The 25531-nt window shown below is 34.6% G+C and overlaps 1 protein-coding gene across 2 annotated transcripts in view; it reads left to right on the forward strand.

Annotated features, from left to right (window-relative positions):
• The window catches only part of HERC4 (HECT and RLD domain containing E3 ubiquitin protein ligase 4), a 130251-nt gene that overhangs the window by 13461 nt on the left and 91259 nt on the right, over positions 1-25531 (forward strand). For both annotated transcript variants that reach the window (XM_080823325.1, XM_080823324.1), the window contains exons 3-5: positions 13784-13943; positions 21837-21913; positions 24961-25182. In XM_080823325.1, coding sequence (XP_080679451.1) covers positions 13784-13943; positions 21837-21913; positions 24961-25182 — 459 coding nt within the window. The remainder of the gene's footprint in view (positions 1-13783; positions 13944-21836; positions 21914-24960; positions 25183-25531) is intronic.

A 25531-nucleotide genomic window follows, 5' to 3' on the forward strand; every position in this document is an offset into this window, starting at 1 on the left:
ACTGGTGAAATAAATTGTCATTTCTTCAGTCAGTGTGATGTAATGCTATGTAATTGAGAAAAGAATAAAGGAGTTTTTTGTTTACTAATATGTAAAGATCTCTAAGATATTAAAAAGAGCGAGGCATATAACGTTTTATAGAAAACTATGTTTTAAATAAAATATGAAAAAAATATTTTTATTTGCCTATACATACATTTAAAACACCTTGGAGGAATACATATATCTAATAATAGTGGTTACCTTGGTATAGACGTAAGATAAGGGATGAGAACTAGGTTGAGAGAGGATAATGATTGGTAGACCTAGATTTTCACTGCATACTTTTTTTTAATTTTAATAATGTAAATATACTATCATTATTTTTAAATAGGCTCTGGAATTAGAGTGCTTAGATCCAGACTGACTTCTTAGCTGTGTTTTCTTGGGCACATTGTTTAGCCTGTCTGTGCCTAAGTATTTATTTCTGTTAGGATAATCATGCCACATTCTTAGTATGGTTGTAATGATTAAGTAAGATAACACAGTGAAAAGAATAGTGCCTGCCATGTGGTGAGTGTTCTCAGTGTTTCTTAAAAGAAAACTGCCATTACGCCTGGGTGGCTCAGTTGGTTAATGACTGTCTTTGGCTCTGGTCATGATTCTGGAATGCCAGGATCCAGTCCCACATCGGGCTCCCCACTCAGTGGGGAGTCTGCTTCTCCCTCTAACCCTCCACCTTTCCATGCTCTCTCTCTCGCTTTTTCTCTCTCAAATAAATAAAATAAAAAAAAGAAAAGAAAACTGCCAGTAATATTAGAGTGGGAATTTAATTTTAGGTCTGCCTTACACTAAAAGTGGGCTATATGCTGTTTCTGTTTTTGTCTTTAGACAGACAATGCACATCTTTTATTTTAAAACTGAACTTCAGGCATTTATTCCACAAACATGTCTTCCTAGTATGCCCCAGATATTGCATTAAGCATGAAAATACTTCTGTCTTCTGTTACCTTGTTAGAGCTCATATTATGACAAATTTTCAAAAGTATGCCAGAATTTTTTTAAAAATTATGTTTGTGATGTTCAGAAGAAATGTTGTATGGGAACAAGATATAAAATGAATTGGATTCCTTTACCATCAGACTTTAGAGATATAATGGATACAGAAAAATAAAAGAAGTAAAGATCCCTTTTTATTTTCTGTAAGAAGCACATAAATGTTAGAAGTTAGATTTATCATTATCTTCAAAAGTTTATTCAATGATGAATAATTAGAAGATATCTTAGTCCATTCAGACTGCTGTAAATTACTATGGTCTGGGTGGCTTAAATAGCAGATGTACATGTCTCTGGTTCTTCAGGCTGGGGAGTCCAAGATCAGGGTGCTAGCAGATCTGGTGTCTGGTAAAGCCCTGCTTCTTGGTTCATAGAGGGCCACTCTCTCCCTGTATCTTCACGTGGCATGAGTGAGCTCTCTGGGAAAGGGTGCTAATCTCATTTATGAGGGTACCACCTTCATAAATGCCTAATCACCTACCAAAATCCCTGCCTCCTAATACCATGGCATTGTGGGTTAGGATTTCAGTATATGAAGTTTGGGGAGGTGCAAACATTCGGTGTATAACAGAAGGTGTAGTTTGTGTACTTACATTTTGAGGAACATAGACACTTGAATAAATTCTGCTTATTCACACTTTTAAATTCTGCTCCTCCTAGAAGGATAGGCTGTTTAAAATAAATGCATTTGGTTACACCTTTCTATTCTTACTTTGCATTTATAGTTATTTAACACCAGTGTGCCTAAATAGGGTATCCATAGTTTATATGGTGTTTGACTATAGGAAGGAGAAAATCAGGAAAGACAAATATACATATTTATGAAATTATAAAACTCATAAAATGTGGAGAAAAAGGAACATTTTAAATGGAAATGGTTATACTGTAAGTTAGCTATGTCCGTCTCTCCAAAACAAACTACAGAACAACTCTTCCTTGTTTATTAATGTTTCTTGAACTCACTTAGGTTCAAACCTTAGATTCACTTTGGGGTCTGCTTCCTAGCCCATAACACCGACATTGACTGAGTTGTCAAATCTTACTGACTGTTTTTTAAATAACTCTCCCGTCTTTTCATTTTTTTGGTAACTGGCTAAATATTTGATGTTGAGCTAGTTATTTTAAACTCTCAGGCCCTTAGGTTCCTCTTATCTCAAGCTAAAATTCTTCTGTTTTCATTCTAGTTAGACTGTTACCGTCTATGCAGACTGTGGCAACAGCTTTCCTACTGATCTCCCTGCTCTAGTTCATCCTTGTAATTCTGGATTATTCTTTCTACGGCATATTCTGTTTCTGTCTCTTGAATACTGCCCAGCTGAAGGACTATCCTACATCTTTATGATCACTCTTATAAGGACTCAAGTCAAATATTTTGTGTGGTATCAAGCACAGTTACCTAGCATTCAGTAAATTGATAAGTTGCATTTCTGTCTTCCTATTGTATGGAATTATTTGGGTAAAGATCTTCTCTACCATGTCAGTTCCTGAAGGGTAGAAGCCTTTATATATCTTCATTACTATAGTGACAACACTGGTATATACAGAAGGGACCCAGGAGTTTGTTGAATAAACACATGATCAGTGTATTTTATTGGATGTACCATAGGAAGAGAAGAAAACTATAGATTTTTTTTTTTTAAGGAGTTTATTTCTATATTTGACAGAGAAAGCACAAGCAGCGGGGGGGCAGCAGAGGGAGAGAGAGAAGCAGGCTCTCCACTGAGCAGGGAGCCTTATGCAGGCCTTGATTCCAGGACCGTGGGATCATGATCTGAGCTGAAGGCAAATGCTTAACCACCTGAGCCACCCAGGCACCCCGAAAATCATAGACTCTTAATGAACTTGATGGCCATGAGTGATGTTATAAACAAAATTGTAAAATTTTAAATTGTGAGAATGTACATGTTGGGTATAGTATGGTTAAAGTCAATGTGGCCATAAGAGGAAACAAGAATGAAGTTGGAAGAAGTTTATTATATTCAGATCCAAGAGAAGGGGAGTCACATGCTGCACAGCCATAGGGGAAAACACTAGGGTAGTTAAGAGGCAGAAGACAAGAGCACAGGGGAGATCTTAGATCATGGCCTTCATTGGGGTTTCCTTGGTAAAGGTGTCCTGGGCAGAATAAACAGTTTGGATGGGCTTATTTGGTGAATTCCTACAGGTTTGGGCTGTAGGGTTGGTTTTTAGTTTCCCGCTACCTGGTCCTGGGGTGATTTAGGGTAAAGGAAATACTGGCTTGGTGTGTGAGAGTTAGATAAGGAGATAGGGACTGGTTGGTATGCATATAAAAGGCATGCTTGTGGGCCAGTTGTTATCTTCAGGAATTAGCTAGCCTTGGGAAGGGCCATCTCTTCTGGGGTCTCTAAGCCTCCTGCTCCCCAAATGTCAGCCTCAGGAGTACAGAAAACAAGAAAATATAGTTAATGTGATTGGCCTTTTGATGAATGGATGTCAGATATACAAGAATCTAAAAAAATAGTAAAAATTCTGATAGTGTATTCTGAGGATTCATTCTTGCTGGTCTTGAAAGCAAAGCAGCTATTTGACTGAGACTATATTTATATTGGGGTCTTTATATATGAACTTCTTTTCTCCTCAAAGCAGTTAATTTCAGTGGTTGCCAGACATCCAGAAAGGACTTTTAATTTTTTTAAGATTTTATTTATTTATTTTTTTAGTTAGTTAGTTAGTGCAGGTTGGGGAGGGAAGGGCAGAGGGGGAGGGAGAATCTCAAGCACACTCTAAGCTGAGCACCGAGCCCGTCAGGGGGACTTGATCTCAAGACCCTGAAACCATGATCTGAGCCAAAATCAAGAGTTGGACACTCAACTGGCTGATCCACCCAGGTGCCCCCAGAAAGTACTTTTCTAAAGAAAAAAATGTTTAAAAACCCTAGATATAAAATTTTAAGTGTATTTTGAAAATAAGTTCTTGAAACATAACCTTGTTATTTAATATTTAAATATTAACAAAGGGATGGCAGTTCAATAAATAGGGAAATGTTTGTATCTTAGTGCCTTTATCTGTGAAGTAGGGGTGATGATACACCTGTCTTATGGTATTATGAGGATTAAATGAGAGTAAATAAAGTGCTTAACACATTGCCAGGCACATAAACTATGTATGCTATCTGTACACCTGTATGTAATAGAGTGTATAAAAGGGGTACAAATTTGTGAATATCTGTTACAACGAATTTTATAATTTAATTAGTTCTGTCTCATGTGCTCACTTTGGCAGCACATATACTAATTAGTTCTGTCTCCACAAGAACATTATTTTATTGTGAGCTGTCAACTAAGGCATGTAAATTACTTTAGCTTTTATCAGGGAACTCATTAAGATGTTTTGGTGACTGTGGGTTTTATACCATTCCAGATTCCTGTTAGTGGTAGTTTTAGAGAATAAACATTTTCATGTACTTTTTGTTTTCGTTTTTATTTCGTTTAGATGTTTAGTTTTATTAATTTGTCTTATTATCATTATATGCATTGTGTTACAGGTCCTTTAAAAAGTGTCAGTGAATGGTAATTTCACTGTAGGAGTAGAGAAGTACATGCCTTGAGTGAAGTAGCCTTTTGGTTATTATCTCTGTAATAAAATTAGCACTATGGTTATTTAAAGGGGGAAAAAAACACTCTGAATTATTTATCGGTGCCATTCCCTAATTCCAAGTAATTAATGTCTTCATCTTTAAAAAGTCAAATCATAAAATGCATCAACTACACATATGGTTCTTTAAACAATTAAAGAATAAAAGAAGAAAAAGCCACTTGTAGATAACCAGTATTGACAATTTAGTATTTATTTTTTCAGTATTTTCTCTGCATATATATATTGGGGCTGTGTGTGACATATTTTTAAATAAGAATGAGGTTATACAAATTTCATACTAATGGTATTGCATAAACTTTAAATTTTTAGAGATGGATTTTAAGTGTACTTTGCATTGCTCTAGTTAAAAGTTTTGAGAAATTCGGGGAGAAGGGAAAGGAAACCCATATTTATAGCAACTAATGAGGATTAGTAGGACAGGATTTGGAAACTTAAGCTCTGGCAGAACTAAACTTTTAGTAAGAAGTTGAAATGGTGTTTTTTTAAAAATTTGCTGTTTAATAAAGTTTATTCTTTGAGACCTCAGTTTTTAATTGTTATGTATTACTGTGCTTGTTGCTGTCCATAACAGTATTGTTTTTTATTTTTTATTTTATTTCTTTTAAAAGATTTTATTTATTCATTTGAGAGAGAGAGAGAGCACAAGCAGGGGGAGAGGCAGAGTGAGAGGGAGAAGCAGACTCTGAGCTGAGCAGGGAGCCAGACGCAGGGCTTGATGCCAGGACCCTCAGCCTGAGCCAAAGGCAGACACTTAACCATCTGAGCCACCCAGGCACTCCTAACAGTATTGTTTTTTAGACGTTGATAAACCTGAACTACATCGGCAAAGATTTTTATTCTCTGTATGAAACATTGATAGTTGTTCAGCCTTTGTTAGAATCCATTTTTTTTTAAATTAAAAATATGTGTAGAACTTCATTAAAACTTGTTGACGACATTAAGAATTAAGGTTAATTGTGGACTGGGATCTTGGTTGGTAATTGTACTTTCATATCAACTAGTCCCTGATTTATGAATGAATTATGTAGGGCCTTCTCCTAGCTTTTGGTGGTTTGTTGTCAGTCTTAGGATTTCTTCATATGGTATTCTTCCTGTGTGACTGTGACCAAAATTCCCCTTTTGAGGATTAGAGGCCTACCCTACTCCCATATGACCTCATCTTGACTAATTATATCCTCAGTGACCTTGTTTCTGAGTAAGGTTGCATTCTGATGTACTGAGGATTAGGACTTAAACATACACATTTTGGGAGAACACATATCCTATAGCAAGATTTTGAGATCTGTAGGTGAAAGAGGATACAGAGTAACATGATCGTGTTCAAATTTTCTTCAAATCAGCTGTTTTAGAATTTTGAATAAGCAGCTTTTAAGAGATGATAGTTATGAATGTTACTAATGTTGTTTCTGTAGTATGTATTACCTTTAGATCCAGGAGGCAATACATTCCTTTTTGTTTTTTTGAGAAGACAGTGCATTCTTTACTATTAGTATTTTTTGTTTATAAGATTCTCAGAGCATATTATTGATTATATATATATATTTTTAAACATTCATTTATTTGAGAGAGAAAGCTTGCACATGCAAGTGGGGTGGGGGCAGAGGGAGAGAATCTTGAACCTGACTTCCTGCTGAGCATGGAGCTCACCCCTCAGGGCTTGATCTCAAGACCCATGAGATCATGACTTGAGCTGAAACCAAGAGTCAGATACTTAATGGACTGAGCCACCCAGGTGCCCCTTGCTGGTTATATCCTAGTATCAGGTTTAAACCCTGGTTAGCAAAAAGACTACTAATAGACCATCTTGTATATTTTGTGACTGGTTGTCTAAGGTGAAGTGTGTATGTTTACTGTTACTAAATCAGCCTTGGTCAGTCAGTAAATATTCACAGGGATTTTATGGTCATTCCTGGACACATATATATGCTGAGCTGCATAATAATTGAGTCTCCTGATGTCTACACTCCCAGCTGAGGTTCAGCAAAACAGTGCTCTGCTTTCTTGTTTCAGCTCTCATACTGTAAACAAGTATCCTTTTTGCAGTATATTTAGTCCCACATATTTTACATTTTTATACTTTTGTTGGTGATTTCACTGTTTAAAATGACCTCTTGAGTGTAGTACTGAAGCTCTATCTGGCATTCTAAGCACAAGAAGGCTGTGATATGCCCTACTAGATAAATACATTGAAGCATGAGTTACAGTGCTGTTGGCTGTGAATTTAATGTTAGTGAATCAATATGTATTAATTATGTCTTTAAGCAGAAACACACATTAAACAGGTTATGTGTTGATCAGTTCATGAAAATGTGATCAGAGGCTTGCAGGAGCCTAACCCTGTATTTTCCCTGGGGGTAGTGTTTCAGTATTTGGTAAATAACTATCTGTAGTGAGTTTATAAACATAACTTTTGCCCTATAGTGAAAATTGATTATATTCTCAGGTAGACTAAAATAAACAGATTAAAATTGTAAGTGGAACAGTGATGGGGTTTCGTAGAAGGGTGGTGACATGAAATAAATCATCAACATTTAACACTGTTTTCTTCATACATTGTGCAGAGTTTTATACTAGCTTTTAAGAAAATGAAAGAAGTCTCAAGTCACTGTCTTTGTAGCTTTTATTCCTCTTTTTATAGCTTTCATTGAGTACAAATGCAAAATTGAGAATGCAAGATTTTTTATTTCTGTCCATAAGACAAAATTGACAGAGGAAGATGTTTCACAATTACTGGACAAATCACAAGGTGAATGTAGACCATCACTGTATGATAATATGAAATTGATCATTTAAGTGAACTCTTAAACAGTGAGTCTGGAGATAGTATGCTACATGAACTCTTTTCACAAATTCAAGAATTGATGAATATATTTCTTAGGTCCTAAAGGAAATGGGATGTTTTTATCCGATTAGTTATTCAATAGGAAGGATTTTATCATGTAACATTTTGCAACAAGAACCTAGATCTATCCTGTATTGCTAAAGGGATGTGTAGCTGTATTCTTCTTTTACAATATTTGTGCCACAAAATTTATTTGACACAATTTGTTTATGAACAAATGCTGAAGTCATATATATATCCAGAGGTAATTGGGAGGAAATAGAGGATGTTGAAAAACTGTCATTAGGTTGAACATTTTAATTGGTTTTTATAAGTCTAAAAGTGGCTGTATTTACATTTATGTAGTAAAGATGATGGCTTTTTCCTCCTTACTAAAATGATGCACCATTACTTTTCAAAAATACTGCATTTTTACAATGTTAAATATAAGGACAACCAGAAGTAATGATGACCTAGGACTTATTAGAGATGTATTTGGAATATATGTGCTATCAGTATTTACAAGATAGATATGTTACATCTCTCTTGTTCTTTATATTTTCTGTTTTTGCTCCTGTCTCTGAATAACATTTTTTCTTTCTCAAGGTAATCTCCACCACTGGTTTTCTTTGCCCTTTAGTGCCTCCCCAAACTAAATGTTCTTGTGAGCCATAAATACTGATATGAACACAGTGTTACTCTTCTCAAACTTTATATGAACATTTGAAGCATAAAAAAGGTGAAAAGAATAACACAATGACCAACAGTTAACACTTACCACATATTTTATGTTTTATATTTTTTAGAGGGATAACTTCTTTTCTGAACTATAGTTGACTGTAGTAATCATGTGCCATTATTAAAACTTTAGCATGAATTTTAGCATCATACATTCATAATTCCAACATTTTCTTGTAGCCTCTTTTTATCAAGGGAAGCAACTGTTTAATGGGCTTGCTTGGCAAGTTTTTCTTTTGCTTTCTGTCCTCTAACTTATATATTCATACTAATTCTAATTGAAGTGAATTTAATTCCCACTTATTCCTCCTTTTTCTCTATTAATTTTGCTTTGAAAATCAAATGTAGCTTAATGATTAAAATTTGGTAGCATAGTATCTGGTACATAGCAAATAATGTTAGCTATTGGGTTTGGTGTGAATTCTGTTTTCTTTCTCACAGATGGCATCACTGAGTTGGGCTTAGTGAATTTTTTTTTGTTTGTTTTACTGGGTTCATTTATTCTTCCTTTATTCTTGCTTATCATTGACTCTCGTTTCAGGCAGTCTTCTTTTAAGCATTCAACTGTGTAATTTCATTAGGTTCGAAGTGTCTCAGTATACCACTGATCTGACTTTCTAGTATACTAGGAATGGGGATATTGAGGATATTCGTTTTGATGAGCCATTGGGAAAAACAGTAGTTTTAAAGATTTGTACAGGGATGTTTTGAGTTTTGTGTGTTTGTTGTCTGAGAAGCCTATATTAAATGCAATTTCTGGGACATATAACAGTTATTATGTTTCTTTAATCGTGTGTTTCTGAAGTAGCTATCCATTCTCAGAATAGGCATCTCAGTAATTTGATGGGACAAAAATTCTGAAAGAACCAAGATATTTGTCTTGAATTTTTAGTATGTAGAAAAAAATTAGAGTTCATGTTGGTTTCAAAATGAAAACATTTGGTTTTAGTACATGGCTTTAACTATTTTCTCTAATGTTGTATTTAATTAAGTTTTATTTTTTGTTTGGAATAGACACGTATGTACATGGTTCAAAAATCAAGGAAATATAAATGCACATTTGGAAGTTTTGCTTTTACATTTGACTACTGTATTTCCCCCTCTACCTGCATCACCTGTAAATAAGTTTATTAGTTTTTTTGTATATCTTTTCAAAATTTCTTTATGTAGATCTAAGTAAGTATAAAAATACTTATTCTTACCTCTTACACAAAAAGTAGCAAATCATTTAGTATTCCAAATCTTGATATTTTTTTCTCTTTGCTTATATACTCTTGAGGTCTTTCTGTATCCCTATGTAGAGTTTCCTCATTATTATTATTATCTTGTTTGTGGAGCATAGTATTCCAGTGGGTAAATGGAATCTTTTACTAATGGATATTTGGAATATTTCGAGTCTTTTCTTATTATATACAGTGCTGCAAATATAATACACATTTTCACACATACAAACAGAAACACATGCACACATATGTATTTGTACTCTACCTTCCTGGATTCTCTAGCTGGGGCCTGTCTAGACAAAAGGCAGATTAACAAGAGAAAAATAAACAAGTTTATTAACACATGCGTTGAACTTACACATGGGATGCCAACACATGTGTTAATAAACTTGTGACAAGTAACTCAAGTGATAGAGCATGGGCTTACACAGAACAAAAGAACAGGAAATTTTTAGAGAAGTAACAGCAAAAAGGATTGAGTTTCTGGGGTGGCAATTGTGGGAAGGTAAATAGGTGGGGAAACTAAGATAAGCGCTAGTTAAGAAAGTTTGTAACGTAGGTTTTCCTGGTGCCATCTCTGAGCTGATAAGAGTTTGGAGTTGTCTCTGGTGATTAACTTCTGTTCTTTCTAGTAGAGAGGGAAGTGGTGGATACCTTCACATATTTATGTCATGCTTTTAGGCAGTAAGGAGAAGGCAGAGAGCTTTTCTTGTATCTATTTGTATGTAATGTCTTTGAGCTCAGAACGATCCTATGCCAACGTGGCATATTCTGCTACCCTTTAGTATGTAGGTGTATCTGTAGGATATTTTCGTGGAAATGGAATTCATAGGTCCAGAAGGTAAATGGATATGTTTTGTTAGGCATTGCCACATTCCTTTCCATAAAGATTGTTCTGTTTCGTACTTCTGTTATCAGTATATAAGCGTGCTTTTTTCTCCAACAGGTTGTTAACAAGCTTTTGAATTTTTTTGAAAAATAGTATCTTGGTGTGATTTTTATTATAATCATAAACTTTGTAAATTAATGAACTATTTTTAGAGTGGTTTTAGGTTCACAGCAAAATTAAGCAGAAAATAGAGTTCCCATATACCTCATCCCCATATATACACAATCTCCCCCACTGTCCACAGCCTATCCACAGTGGTACATTTACCACCATTAACAGACCTACATTGATGTCATCCGAAGTCCATGGGTTCCTTAGGGTTCACTCTTTGTGTTGTACAATCTATGGGTTTTGACAAATGCATAATAACATGTAGTATTGTACAGAATAGTATTGGTATCATACAGAATAGTTTTATTTACTACCCTAAAAAAGACTCTGTGCTTTGTTCATCCCTCTCTTTCCCCTAACTTCTAGCAAACATTAAACTTTTTACTGTCTTCAAAGTTTTGCTTTTTCCAGAATGTCATGTATTGGAATCATACAGAATGTAGACTTTTCAGATTGGCTTCTTTTACTTAGGAATGTGCATTTAAGCGTTCTCTGTGTCTCTTTTCATGGCTTGATAGCCTATTCCTTCTTATTGCTGAATAATGCTCTATCATCTGGATGTACCACAGTTTATTCACTATTAAAGGATATCTTGGTTGCTTCCAAGTTTGAGCAATTATGAATAAAGTTGCTGCAAACATCTTTGTGTAGATTTTTGTGTTGACATAAATTTTCAGCTCTTTTTGGGTGAATATCAAGGAATGTGATTGCTTGATCATAAGATAAGAGTAAGTTTAGTTTTGTAAGAAACTACCACCCTGTCTTCAAAAGTGGTTGTACCCTTTTGCATGCTCACCAGCAGCGAATAAAGAGTTTCTGTTGCTCTCTATCCTTTCCAGCAATTTGAGCCATTTTAATAAGGTGTGTAGTGGTATCTCATTTTAATTTGAAATTCCCTGATCTATAATGTAGGACATCCTTTCATAGGCTTACTTGCCATCTGTGTATCTTGCCATCTGTGTATCTTCCTTGGTGAGGTGTCTGTTCAGTTCTTTTGCCTATTTTTTCATTGGGCTCTTTATTTTTTTATTGAGTTTTTAGAGTTTTTGTATGTTTTTGAATAATAGTCCTTTATTAGATCTATCTTTTACAGATATTTTCTCCAATTTGGTGGCTTTTCTTCTCATCTCCTGATAAATGTAAAAGTTGATGCTTAAAGGTTAACCCATGTGGAAAAGTATAAAATTATAAGTGTATGGTTTTATAAATTTTCTAAGTCAACATATTGGCTTCTAAATGTATTTTGGATTTGCAGTTTTCTCATCAATGAGGTTGAACATCTTTTCATATGATTAAGGGCCATTTCTGTTTCTTATTCTCTGAACTACCAGTTGACATCTTTTGTCCATTTTTCATTGAATTAATTGTCTTTTTTTTCCAACTGTGTCTGTAAAAATTGGGAAGATTATTTCTTCGAGGTATGACTAACATTTTTTCCCCTGTTTTTCTGTTAGTCTTTTCACTTTGTTTTTAGTTTGTTTTGCTATAAGAATTTTCTCAAATGGCTACATGGAATCTCTTCCTCTTTCCTTAGCTCAGGATTTAGTGTTAAGTGTTACTGTCTTCCAGAATTCTTTTATCTTAAGGTTTTAGTAAGTATCTCATGTTCCCTTGGGGCCTTTTGTGTATCTTTATTTTAGCATTTAATCCCAGTTCTTACCTCACCTGTTTTTCTGTAGACTGGAAACTCTTTGAGGACTAGAAATGTTTTATTCTCATTGTGTCTCCAGTGTTTGGAGTGTAAGGGTATACAGTAAATACTGGTGTTTGGTATGAATGATTATTGTTTCTTTGTTTCTTGGATTTTGGTGCCTTTGATTGTATAGCCATTGCTATCTAATTTAAGTACTCTTCATTTGCTGTTGAACTGAAGTCTTATTCATTTGTCTTGTCATCTTGTCATTTTCTGCTCTTTACTATATTTTCTTTGAAGATAGTCTTGGAGATATATTGACTTAGTTCTGGGGCCTCTGTGAAAGAGAACAGATCTTTTGAGTGTTTTACTTCTTTCTTCATAATTAAGATTTATGGTACTGTTTTGATGTAGATAAGTGATGTTATACTTGTAAATGCTTTTTCTTGATTTTTTTTTTGGGGGGGGAACAATGTGTTATATCTTGTTCTCTTTGCTTGTTTCGTATGTTCCTACAATATAATTTCATTTAAAAACATATGTACAAAATATCTGCAAATAGTAAAAGATTAGCATAATGAACTTCCACCTACTGTTCACCAGCTTCACGAGTTGGTAACTCATAGTACTTTAAGGTGAGTACTTCAAATAATATCATTGAAGTTGTATAGATTCTTAGAGGCTATCTAGGGCTAACCTCCCACCCCAAAAGGCAGGGCAGTAATCCAGATAGAATGGGAGTTTCTCTAACCATAGGGATTTAAACTTTTCTGATGCAGTTGGTTTCTTTACTGAACAGCTGCATTTCTACATTGAGCTTAAGTGTGCTTCAGAAGAAATCCTGATTGATTTCAGTTTAACAACTCTTTAGCATGAGGCTTTCAGTTTATTGAAGACAGAAATTACAGTTTTCTTAGGCTAAAAAAAAAGGTTCATTTTAAATGACATGTTAAAAAAAAACTTAGTAGTAGTAGTACTAAAAAATTGATAGACATTACACATTTTAAGGAGACTAAGGAAACAATTTCACTTTCTTTTCTGGTTTGTCAGTAGCTACTGATAATCTTATGAAGGACTGGTATTTTAAATTATTTTCTGATTTAAAACTTGAATGTATTTTAACTACATATGGGGTTTTTATTTCTTTCATGTTAAAATGGCAGTTCATAAACTAAAACCTGTTTGTTATGGTTACATTGCCTTTCAGTTCCCTCAGCATATCTAGTAGATATATGCTTTATTTATGAGATCTGTAAATAATATGCTTTTCTGTCAGAAGTTGCTAATTCAGATTATTTCATTAATTTCAGAATCATTCCATAGTAGTATATGTCAGTTATTTCATTATTAAATAATTTGGTCCAGAATATTTAAATGATTCCCTTTTCAGCTGGATTCTTCTGTTACTGGTTATGGCTTTGAATGAAGAGCCTTTCTGAGAGCAACTTTATAAACCTTTAACTTCTTCCCCAAAATGTTCAAGTCACTTAATACTTTGAGTTGCTTATGCCCTAGGATGTATATCTGTATTTACCACAATGAGAATTTTATATGGCACATACTTGTTAAATTTTCATAGTAACTACTGTTATAATTATACTTAGTCTGTATTTTATCGTTTTCTTAAACTTTTTTTTTTTGTACAAGATGAAGACTTTTATTCTCATTGGTAGTTCAAAACTAGAATATAATGTCTCTCTTCTTGATTTCTGTAGAGCAGGTTGTTGCCCTGGATGCCCAAAATATCGTAGCTGTTTCATGTGGAGAAGCTCATACATTAGCACTAAATGACAAGGGCCAGGTGTATGCGTGGGGTCTCGATTCTGATGGACAGCTTGGCCTGCTAGGATCAGAGGAATGTATCAGAGTACCCAGGTAACAAAGGTGACCAAAAAGAGGTCTTTAACAATCTTTTATAATAAATTTGTTATCTAAATTATTCTGCTTACTGTGGGCAAGTAAGAGTTGACATCTAATTACTTCTCTCTTTTGAGTCCTTAAAGGAATTACTAGGTAGGTTCTGGCCTTTAATTTGGGCTGAGTGCTATTTTTTATGTATTACATATTTTCCCCTAAATTATTTATGTTTGTAAAGAAATGGGATGGGGAATATATACTTTACTATAACTATTTTATTACTAAAATTTTTAAGCGGTTTAGGCTAATTTAAACTACTGGTTCTATCTTGAGTATCCCAGCTGTTAAAATATTTATTAAATATTGGTTGGTTGCATATTTCTCTATCTCATTTTGTATTGTTTTTATTGAATATAGAAGTCCCACATGCTTAATGTAAAAAGAATTCAGTCACTTTCCAATTTTTTACAAAGCAGTGGCCACAATTTAATTTGTTACTCACTAATTCATCATAGAATTATTTCAAAATTAAATAAATGCCTAGTCAATGTTGCGTAGTCTTAGAGATACACATAGGGCATAGCCATTGTTTTAATACTGAAAATTTTAAGAGCATGAACATGTTTAGGTAAAAATATACAGATTTAAAGAAAAGTATCCAATTTGTTTTAAATACATAAATCATACAGTAACTCACGCTTTGTTTTTTAAATTATACAAATTCTTGCTTCCTTAAACTCTTGTTCTTTCTTTCTAGTAATAGTTATAGGGACAAAAGAAAACTCTCCAGAGAAACAAAGGTATTAAACTAATTTTAGATATAAATCTAGGTAGCATTATTTTTACACACATTTAGATATTTTGTTTTTAACTTAACATTGATTAATGTTTGTTTTGGTTTAAGAAATAGGATGTAACTTACTAGGATAAGGAAACGGAACACAGGAACTAATAATATTTCAGAACAGAAACTCTTATTGTTAGAAATGAGTCTTTTTTATTTTTTATTTATTTATTTTTTTTTTAAGATTTTATTTATTTGACAGAGATCAGAAGCAGGCAGAGAGAGAGAGGAAGGGAAGCAGGCTCCCCACTGAGCAGAGAGCCCGATGCAGGGCTCGATCCCAGGACCCTGCAGTCATGACCTGAGCCAAAGGCAGAGGCTTTAACCCACTGAGCCACTCAGGCGCCCCAGAAATGAGTCTTTTTAAGCTAGGAAGGGTAGCTAGCTAGTTCCTTTAGTAAGCCTATGACCTTTCCTTGTATATGTTTATTGAGAACTTAAATGTATTCATTTAAGTATTTGTTTTAATTTATGAAAAGGTTTTTTTGGTCTTTAACATTTTATATTTGTGTTAGTAAAAATTGTCAGTTGGACTTTTGGATATATCATATTCACATGTTTCCTTGATTGATCTTGTAATTAAATTCCATAGAACTCCCCAAATTTCTTCCCCTTTATTTTTGTTTATAACAATTAAATAACAAACACAACTCCCATTATGCTTTTAGTATCTCCTATTTATTTATTTATTTATTTATTTATTTGACAGAGAGAGAGAGAGAGAGAGATCACAAGTAGGCAGAGAGGCAGGCAGAGAGAGTGAGAGGGAAGCAGGCTCTCTGCCGAGGAGAGAGCCCGATGCGGGACTCAATCCCGGGACCCTGAGATCATGACCCGAGCTGAAGGCAGCATCCTAAACCACTGAGCCACCCAGGTGCCCCGCTTTTAGTATCTCTTAATGATGGTGTTCTTGGGAGAAAATCTTTTTTCCTTAAGCTAAGTAAATTGAATTTTTTAGTCATTTCAATTTTGATTTATTTCCGAAAATGGTAACTTGCAACCATATAGCTATGAGTAGGTAATAATACAAAGCATTCATAGAAACATAGTGACCTCACATTTGTCATATCTTCTACTGCTTTTATTTCCTCCCACAAATAGCTGTTGTAGAATGGGATTTTTTATATAAAATTCTTAAAATTTTGTATTGTAGAATGGGATTTTTTAATATAAAATTCTTAAAATTTTGTGTTTTTACAATTGAAATTGTGAGATTTTTAAATCACCAATTCAGAACCGTGATTTATGTCAAAACTTTCTAATTTCTTTTATATTTATTCCATTGGTTTCTTAAAATCATACTGACATTTTTGTTGTTCTTATACTTCTGACATTTTGTTGCTCCTTATACCTCTAGTATAAGGGATTTCAGTCAGTAACCCATAGATATTTAGTAAATGGAAAGAAAGGTAACTATAAGAGAATTTTATTATATGACAGTTTATTTGAACAGTGCCCTTTAATAAATTACGCATTTGTGACTTTGCTGTTTCATAAACCTGGATGGGGACCTGAAAAGAGATCTTATTTGAGTCATTCGGTTTAAACTTGGAAGGTTTTTATTTGCTAAATGTGTATTAACTTTTAAGCTCTGTGTTAAGGCATTTCTCCTGTTCAACCTACTCAGTTTTCAGTAGACTGATCTGATTTCTTATGACATATACATAGTTTTTACTGATACTTTCATGTGTTAAAGGGCAATTTAGTATTTCAGTATATTTTGTTTGGGGCAAATCATGCTCAGAGACTGAGTTTGTCTTTGCCTGAACTCTATTTAACACAGGTTTTCTGAAGGAATTTCACAAGCCAGTAACATATGGGATAAATAACATACTTCAAACGAGTGATAGATAAATCATACTCTTGTTTCAAGCAAGAGGTGATAGTAATAAAAATCAAATTTAGTTTAGGTATACTTTTATATGACTTGATACTAGGGAGAAATGGCTTAGCCAACTAAGAACTGATTTTCTCCTGTCAGCACAAAAGTAAAAGTCCCCTGTTCTAGAGCACGTTGCTAAGGAAAGATACATCTATCAAGTATTGATGGGCAAGAGGATCTTTTCCCTAGGACTGTTGCTTGGTTTTTACCCCTGAAGGTTAAAGTCTCCTCTCCTGTGGCTGGCACTGATTACCCTGTCTTTGGAGAGCTATTTAGATTAGCTAAGACCTAAGAGTCTGGGATAGTCCTCACAAACTCTCAGTATTTATAATCTAAATGTCCTCTAGCTAGAGTTTTTCTTCATGTGTTTTTATTGGTAAGCCCCCAGTAGAGCCCCACAACAGCTGAGCCACTGAGTACATCCAAAACATGAGATTATGACATCCTGACGCAACTTATATCCAAACAGTTTAACTCCTAAGAACAGTTCCATTTTGTCATAAACAAGTGTGTTTGAAATCAAATTGATATGCGAAACAGAAATATATTTTTATGAAACACTGCCAGTGATTTTTTTTCTTTTTAAATTGTAGTACCAAACTATTTTTATTTTATTTTATTTTAAGATTTTATTTATTTGACAGAGGGAGAGATCACAAGTAGGCAAGAGGCAGGCGGGGTGGGGGGAGCAGGCTCCCTGCTGAGCAGAGAGCCCAATGCGGGGCTCAATCCCAGGACCAAAGGCAAAGGCACCCCCCCCCAAACTATTTTTAGATGCAAGGCTTTTTCTATATGCTTAGAGATGTCAGCCAGCTTTGAAATTTTTTTTTTTTTAAAGATTTTATTTATTTATTTTCCAGACAGAGATCACAAGGAGGCAGAAAAGGCAGGCAAAGAGAGAGGAAGGGAAGCAGGCTCCCTGCCAAGCAGAGAGCCCGATGAGGGGCTCGATCCCAGGACTCTGAGATCATGCCATGAGCCAAAGGCAGAGGCTTTAACCCACTGAGCCACCCAGGCGCCCCAACTTTGAAATTTTTGCATTCATTTTGAATAAACCATGTAGAAGACAGGAGGAAGCTCAACTATATGTAAATAGATATTTAAAAAATTAGTGTTTTTGGGCGTCTGGGTGGCTCAGTTGGTTAAGCAACTGCCTTCGGCTCAGGTCATGACCCCGGAGTCCTGGGATTGAGTCCTGCATCTGGCTTCCAGCTCCATGGGGAGTCTGCTTCTCCCTCTGACCTTCTCCCCTCTCAAGCTCTCTCACTGTCTCTCTCTCTCAAATCTTTTAAAAAAATTAGTGTTTATAATTTTTGTAAGAATGATCAGAAAACTGAAGAGTCACGTTAGGCTGTACTTTCTTGAAAACAAAATTCATTTTTATGCCAGTAGATAAGGCTATTGAAATTAAGTAACACTTGAAAATGAAAGAAGAATGTAAAATTAATAATAGGTTATATTTGAAACTGTTACTACTTTGTTAATCTTTTCCAGTTTCTAATTTTATTATTTTGAAATCACTACCCCCTGGGGAAAGACAGATTATTCAATACCAATGCTAGTCTCTGTAGACATACTGCATTTCTTTCTTTTTTGTTTTAAAACTATTTAAATTCAAGTTCACATATAGTGTAGTATTAGTTTCAGGGGTAGAATTTAGTGATTCATCAGTTGCATATAATACCCAGTGCTTATTACATCAAGTGCCCTCCTTTAATGCCCATCACCCAGTTACCCTATCTCCCCCCACTCCCAATTCCCCTCCAGGAACCCTCAACTTGTTCCTTATATATAAACTTTCTCCTATGGTTTGCCTGTAGACCTGCATTTCTGCCTATTTATTTCTTTTTATGTAGGATATATATTACACCTTTACTTAAAAAAAAGTTAAAGCTAATTCTACTATCTTTTAGTTTGATATAAGTGGAAATACATACTTTCCCATGCAAACTTTAGAAAACCAGTTATTGGTAATAAAATTGTAGTTTTTTTTTTTAGTTCTGTTTCTTGGACCTATGCAATAAAAACTATGAGAGGGTGGTATAACATTATCCTTGTGAGAACAGCTATTTCTCGATTATAGAAACTAATTATGTTTGACTTGTCAGCTTGGTCAAAAGTAAAATTTATTTTCTTGACTTCCTCAATTTTGAACGTATATTAAAATTTTAGATTAAAAAGAAAATGTATTTCTTAATGGTAGTGACTAGATTGTTAGCGTAAATCTTTCAAAATTAAAAGAAGAGTTGGTGCTAAGACTTTTTAGATCACTAAGGAAGTTGTGGCTTCACTGGGAAATAGAAAATTGTTATTTATGTTTAATTGGTAAAATATATTTTTAAAACCACTTTACTGAGGTATAATTGACATACAAAAAGCTGTACTTAATGTAAATGCCTTGTTGAATTTGAATTTGGCAAAATAATGTTTTAGTTCTGAAATTTTTTATTATGTAATGTAAACTTTTTACTAGTCTTTGTTAGCAGCTGTTGGAATTTTACCTTCACAAACAACTGGAAGTGCCTGGTTTATGCCTTTAATGCCCCTGTACATTAAATTGTAGGGGCACCTGGGTGGCTCAGTGGGTTAAGGCCTCTGCCTTCGGCTCAGGTCGTGATCCCAGGGTTCCGGGATCGAGCCCCATGTAGTGCTCTCTGCTCAGCGGGGAGCCTGCTTCTCCCTCTCTCTCTCTGCCTGCCTCTCTTCCTACTTGTGATCTCTGCCTGTCAAAATAATTAAATAAAATTTAAAAAAAAATTGTAAAGTATAACAGTACAGTAACACACATATTCAACAATTAATATATTTTGGCAGACTTCCCAGCAGAGGGGAGTACAAATCTTATTTCCAAGTTTATTAATACTGTTTTCTTACAAATTTCAAACATCTTTCAAAATACAGTAAAGAAGTGATCCAGTTCTTTACAGTGACTCATTTAGTGATATCATAGCCATTTAAAATGTTTGACATACTTTAAACTTTAGCGAGTTGTTTCAAATTTATAAGCATTTAGAAAATGTTGACCCTAGATGTCTGAATTCTGATTTTCTCTTCATAGTTCTGATTAATTAGGAATCCTCATGTTGTGTATATGCATAAGTATATATTTTTATTTACAAAATTTATTCTGGCTTATTTTTACTTCTTGATTTCATTTGAATAATTTAAAAAGTTAGAGAATAATTAAATATTTACTTTTGATGAATTAAAAAAATTCTATTTCATTAAGAATTGTCTAATTTGTTGTCCTTTAAGAAAAATGGAACATGGGGAACTAATATGGTAACTTATTACCGTTCAGTATTTTTCTTTTTTTTATTCCTGAAAGCTAAAAAAAAAAAAAAAAGGAAAGAAGAAAAACATCCTCCTTCATCTCCCCAAACCTTCTGTATATTAATTTACATGGAGATGAAGGGAGATTTTTTTAAAACAGTAATGCCATAGAAGAATACATTTCCTTGTCACTGTAGCAGACATGGCTAAAGAAATCAGTATTTATGTTGTATTCCAAGCCTTATGATAATTTTGGAAATGTGGAAGTCAAGTATTAATTGCTATGCAAATTTAGAAGTTTTAGGGGCAGATTTTATGAACAGTTTAATATTAAAGCTTCAAAGACTTTTTATAAACTCATCCTTTAACAGTGTATTCATCACATAATTTTTTACCAGGCACTGTGGTAAGTGCTGGGGAGCCTATGAATGTAAGACACATAGTCTGCATTTATAGAGCTTATTGTTGAGCAGAGTACAGTAGAAGTTAACAGTGATAAATTCTATGAAGGAAAAACGTAAGGTGCTATGAGAGTTTAGTATTTGAAATGTCTTATTTGGACTTGATACCTGGAACAAGTTTTTAAAAATAGTTAATATAGTTAAAAAATATTTAACATAATTCAGTGGTCAGTGTGTCATGTGCCTAATATGCATAAACAGTAACAGTAAATGTTCAGTAACTTCAGCATAGTTGCACATATCCATGTATTTTTTATTCCTGTTTTTGCATTGCTAGAGTTTGATTTTGCTAATTACAGAAAAAATGGCATTTTGCTACATTTGAAAATCTGAAGGTGCATTGGATCCTGTTAACTTGTTGGATTCTACGAAATTATAACAGTGCAACTCTCAGGTTTTGTAGTTAAGAACATAAATCCACTAAATAAAAATATTTTTAATACGACAATATGGAATTAGAGTAACTCTCCTCTCTCCTACTCAAAATTTGATTTGCTGAAGCTGCCTCCCGAAAATCATGGGTATCGACACTCTGGTCAGAACTTGCTCCGGACTCTCATATGGCAGAATCAGGTCAGGTGGCAGTATCAGGTAAAGGGAAATAAGAAACATATGTTCCCCCCCCCCCACCTTCTTACCTTGAAAACACTCATTCAGGAAAAACAAAATGACCAGGAGAAGGGGAACTGCATAAGAAACACCTGGGATGATTGATGCAGAAAGATACTTGATTTTTGTAATGTTTTAAAAATTAGCCTTCAGAATTGTATTACAGTTAAGGAAAAATCAGAAAGGGGGGAAGAAACTATAAAAATATAAGGAAAAAAATGCAAGGTGGCAGAAATATGACTGACTATATCAGTGATCATAGTACATATGAATTGATTAAATTTTTCTAGCAAAGAATTAAGTTTAATATCACTGATTTAGATGTAAAGGAAAAGGATAGCTCAGAAGGAATAGGTTTCATAATGTGAATTGGTAGCACCACATGATAAGAATCCCTATAGGTTCTAAAGGAACCGGATAGAGAACATGTATTAAACTAGGCCAAACACCAATTTTAGACAAATTAGATAATGTACATTTGTTTTACAAATACATTGCCAGGTTTCACACTTTGAGCTAAAGATTTCTTTCGATAAAAGGAAATATCTGAATTATAAAAGCACTGTGAGGAATACTTGAGGTGTGAACATAGTTTGCTTAAATTCTTTTTTCAAAGTACTTTCTCATTACACCTCTTAATTTTTTTCACATTCAATTTTGTTTACTGATGTTAGCATAAATAGTTGGGTAAAATGGACTTATATAAAAAAGCATGTACTTCTAGGTCAGTAGGAAACTATTTGCACATAATAGGTAGTCAATAAATGGCATTAATAAATATTATTCAGGATCTGTTTATTAAATGGAATTAACTGATTTTGATTTCTTTTCTTATTTTCTAGAAATATTAAAAGTTTGTCAGATATCCAGGTAGTACAGGTTGCTTGCGGTTACTATCATTCACTTGCACTTTCTAAAGGTAAGCATTTTTTATTTTCTTACCCCTTTTCAGTTTTATTACTGGATACTTGAACAGAAAGTCCTCTAACTTTGTTCTTGAAATTCAAGATTGTCCTGGTTCTTTTTGATCCTTTTCTTTTTTGTTTTTGTTTTAAGATTTTATTTATTTATTTGACAGAGAGAGATCACAAGTAGGCAGAGAGGCAGGCAGAGAGAGAGAGAGGGAAGCAGGCTCCCCGCTGAGCAGAGCCCGATGTGGGGCTGGATTTCAGAACCCCAGGATCATGACCCGAGCCAAAGGCAGAGGCTTTAACCCACTGAGCCATCCAGGCACCCGCTTTTGATTGTTATTCAGCTTCACCTGCCTGCTGAGGATTGTAGCATGGGTTACTGTGTTGGTTTTTTACCATATAAAAAATAAGCTCCAGGAGCACCTGGGTGGGTCAGTTAAGCGTCTGCCTTCAGCTCAGGTCATGATCCCAGAGTCCTGGGATCGAGCCCTGAGTTGGGCTTCCCTGCTCAGTGGGAAGCCTGCTTCTCCCTCTCCCACTCTCTCTGCTTGTGTTCCCTCTCTTGCTATCTCTATCAAATAAATAAATACAGTCTTAAATAATAATAATAAAAAATAAGCTCCAGGGGCGCCTGGATGGCTCCGCCAGTTAAGTGTCTGCCTTCGGCTCAAGTCATGGTCTCAGGGTCTTGGGATCGAGCCCTGCATGGGGCTCTCTGCTCAGCGGGGAGCCTGCTTCTCCCTCTCCCTCGACCTGCTGCTCTGCCTACTTGTGATCTCTCTCTCTGTGTCAAATAAATAAAATCTTAAAAAATAAATAAATAAATAAAAAATAAGCTCCAGTGGCTTCATTATTGCTATTATTTAATTCATTCAATGTCTAGGCCTACTGTGAATACAGCACTAGGGTCTAGCTGTAGGGAAATACATGTAAGATAATAGAATAATTTTAGGGCCTATACCATCTAGGTGAGGGGGCAGATACACAAATAACTGGTTTGAGACAAAAATACTGTTTTGGTCAAGGTCAAAGTAAAGTACAATGTGAATGAAGAAATAAGTGTAATTAGCTCAGATCAATAAAGTTATTAGTAATAAAGAGGGACTTGGTATTTGATGCAGTTTTTTTTTTTGATGCAGTTTTAAAAGATGAATAAAGTATATTCAGAGTTAGAGAAATGTTGAGAAGTAGCTAGAGGAAGTGTTGAAGATTGGCTAAGGTGATAGTACTAGTTAAGTCATAGAATTAGGAAAAGTATTTTGTGTATTTGAATGTTAGCATGTAGTTTTATGTAGATATTGTGAGCGTGGGAGACATAGTGATACTTCAGTTGAAGTAATATGTTACAAAGGCTTTAAATGCCTGATTAAGGCATTTGAATTTCTGTAGGCATTGGGGAGGCTGGCATCCCTGTATTCTTTGTTGTTACTTGGTCAGCTCTTCTTTTGATATTTGGTAGGTAGATCCAAGATCAATTTAAACCCAGACGTTTTACTGATGAGGAGGGCAATTTTCTGTCTGGACTTACAGGGATTTTTTTGCCTTGTTTGGCGTCATTCACATAATATATAGTGGTAAGCAGTATGCTGCTAGCCCTTATGTTATAGTCATATTCATTCAAATAACAATATAATTACATACTATGAAAAAGGACTGTAAAGAAAAAATTAGGATATTTGGAATATATAACAGGGAGACTGGACTTAAACTAGACCACCAGGGAAAGCTTGCTGCTGGGAAAGAGTAGAAGTGAACTAGACAAAGATGGGGGGAAGGTCTACACGAAGGGAACTGCAAGTGTGTGAGAAATGGACACTGGAGAATGTAAAGGAGGACAAGTATCACTAGAGTAAGGGAAGAGACGGGTATGAAATGAGCTCGGAAACATAGATTATGTAGAACATTAACAGGCTTTGTTAAAAGTGCTTATCCCAAATGTCAGTGGGAAGGCTCTGATATCTTTTTTTCAGGTGAGCCACATTATCACATCTACATTTTAATAATACCTCTCTCTATATATACAGATGTCTGCTAGTATATGCATAAAATATTTTTGGAAGTACATACCAGTAATTGGTAAGAGTGGTTGTCTCTTGGGAGAGGACCCAACATCTAATTTTAGAGGGAAACTTACTTTATGTGTGTCCTATTTTATAGTATGAATTTTAAAAACAATTATTAGTGTGTCAGTTATTAGTGCCATTTAATAAAATAAAAAAATGTCTAAAGTTGCAAGACGTGGTGATAGTTGGGGGAGCAAAAGTGACAAGCAGAGATGGTGAAGACAGGATCTATTTGCCGTATTTTTCTTTACACTTGATCTTAGCCAAAAGGCCGAGAAGTGATGCCATATTTTTCTTTAGAAGGAAAACTGTATATTATGTGTTGATATATAATAGAGTGATACCAGTCTGTGTATAACGTAAGAGAAGAGAGAAGAGTATGTCTTCTTTAAGCATGTCTCTCTGTGTTTATGGCTCATGCTACTGAATCAGTTATAGAATCATTTATTGAGATGGAGAACACTGAGCATAGGTCCAGATATGGGAGGTAAAGTGGGGGTCATAAATTGTTTGGAACACACTGAGCTGGAGGTGCCTTTGTAATATCCAAGTATAGAGGTCAGGTAAACAATTAGATACATGGGATTATTGCTAATAAGAGAGGTCTGGTCTAGTGATAAAATTTTGAATGTGATCAGTATATAATAACTGAGGTCTTGAGCCTGGTTGAGTGCCTTTTGAGATAAATCACAGAATAAAAGTGAGACTTGAGGAATAGTTCTATCTTAAGAAACATAAGGAAATGAGTTATGTGCCTTACCCATTCATTAATAAAGTGAGTCATACTTAAAGTGTACTAATACAGAATGTTGTTCTTGATGTTTCTTTGAATGTTCTTCCATTATGTTTCCAGATAAGAAATAAACTTAATAAAGGTAAATATGTACTTCCATTTGATGAGAAGGAGAATGTCCCAAAGTAACTGATGATCTTCAAATGAAATTTTTGGGTGTGTGAGGAAAATAGTTAATTTTATAATTTCTGTTTTACAGCAAGTGAAGTCTTCTGTTGGGGACAAAATAAATATGGCCAGTTGGGTTTAGGCATTGACTGTAAAAAGCAAGCTTCACCACAGCTGATTAAGTCTTTGCTTGGAATCCCTTTCATGCAAGTTGCAGCAGGAGGAGCCCATAGTTTTGTACTCACCCTTTCTGGAGCTATTTTTGGATGGGGACGCAACAAATTTGGTCAACTAGGTCTTAATGATGAAAATGGTAGGTTCTCATTATTTATAGATAAATGTACATTAAAAGAAATGATCTTTTGAGATGGATCAGTGATTCTTAATGTCAGAAAGAAATGTACTCAAGTCTTCCCCCATATGGAGAAGGGGATGAGAAGTTTATTTAAAAATTCCATTTAATAATATTTTGAAGGGATGGTGGGAGTGCAAATGAATACCACTTTATCGCAAAATAAACTCTAAGAAGTATATCTGGAAAAATCTTTATTGTTAGATGTTCATTAAAAGAAAGTTGTGAAAAACATTACTTCAATTGGTAATCACATTATTGGCCACCATTGGTGGAAAGAGGTTGTAAAATTACTGTGGAAAGTAACATG

Source organism: Martes martes (genome assembly GCF_963455335.1).
Source record: "Martes martes genome assembly, chromosome: 14".
In the NCBI taxonomy this organism is placed as follows: Eukaryota; Metazoa; Chordata; class Mammalia; order Carnivora; family Mustelidae; genus Martes; species Martes martes.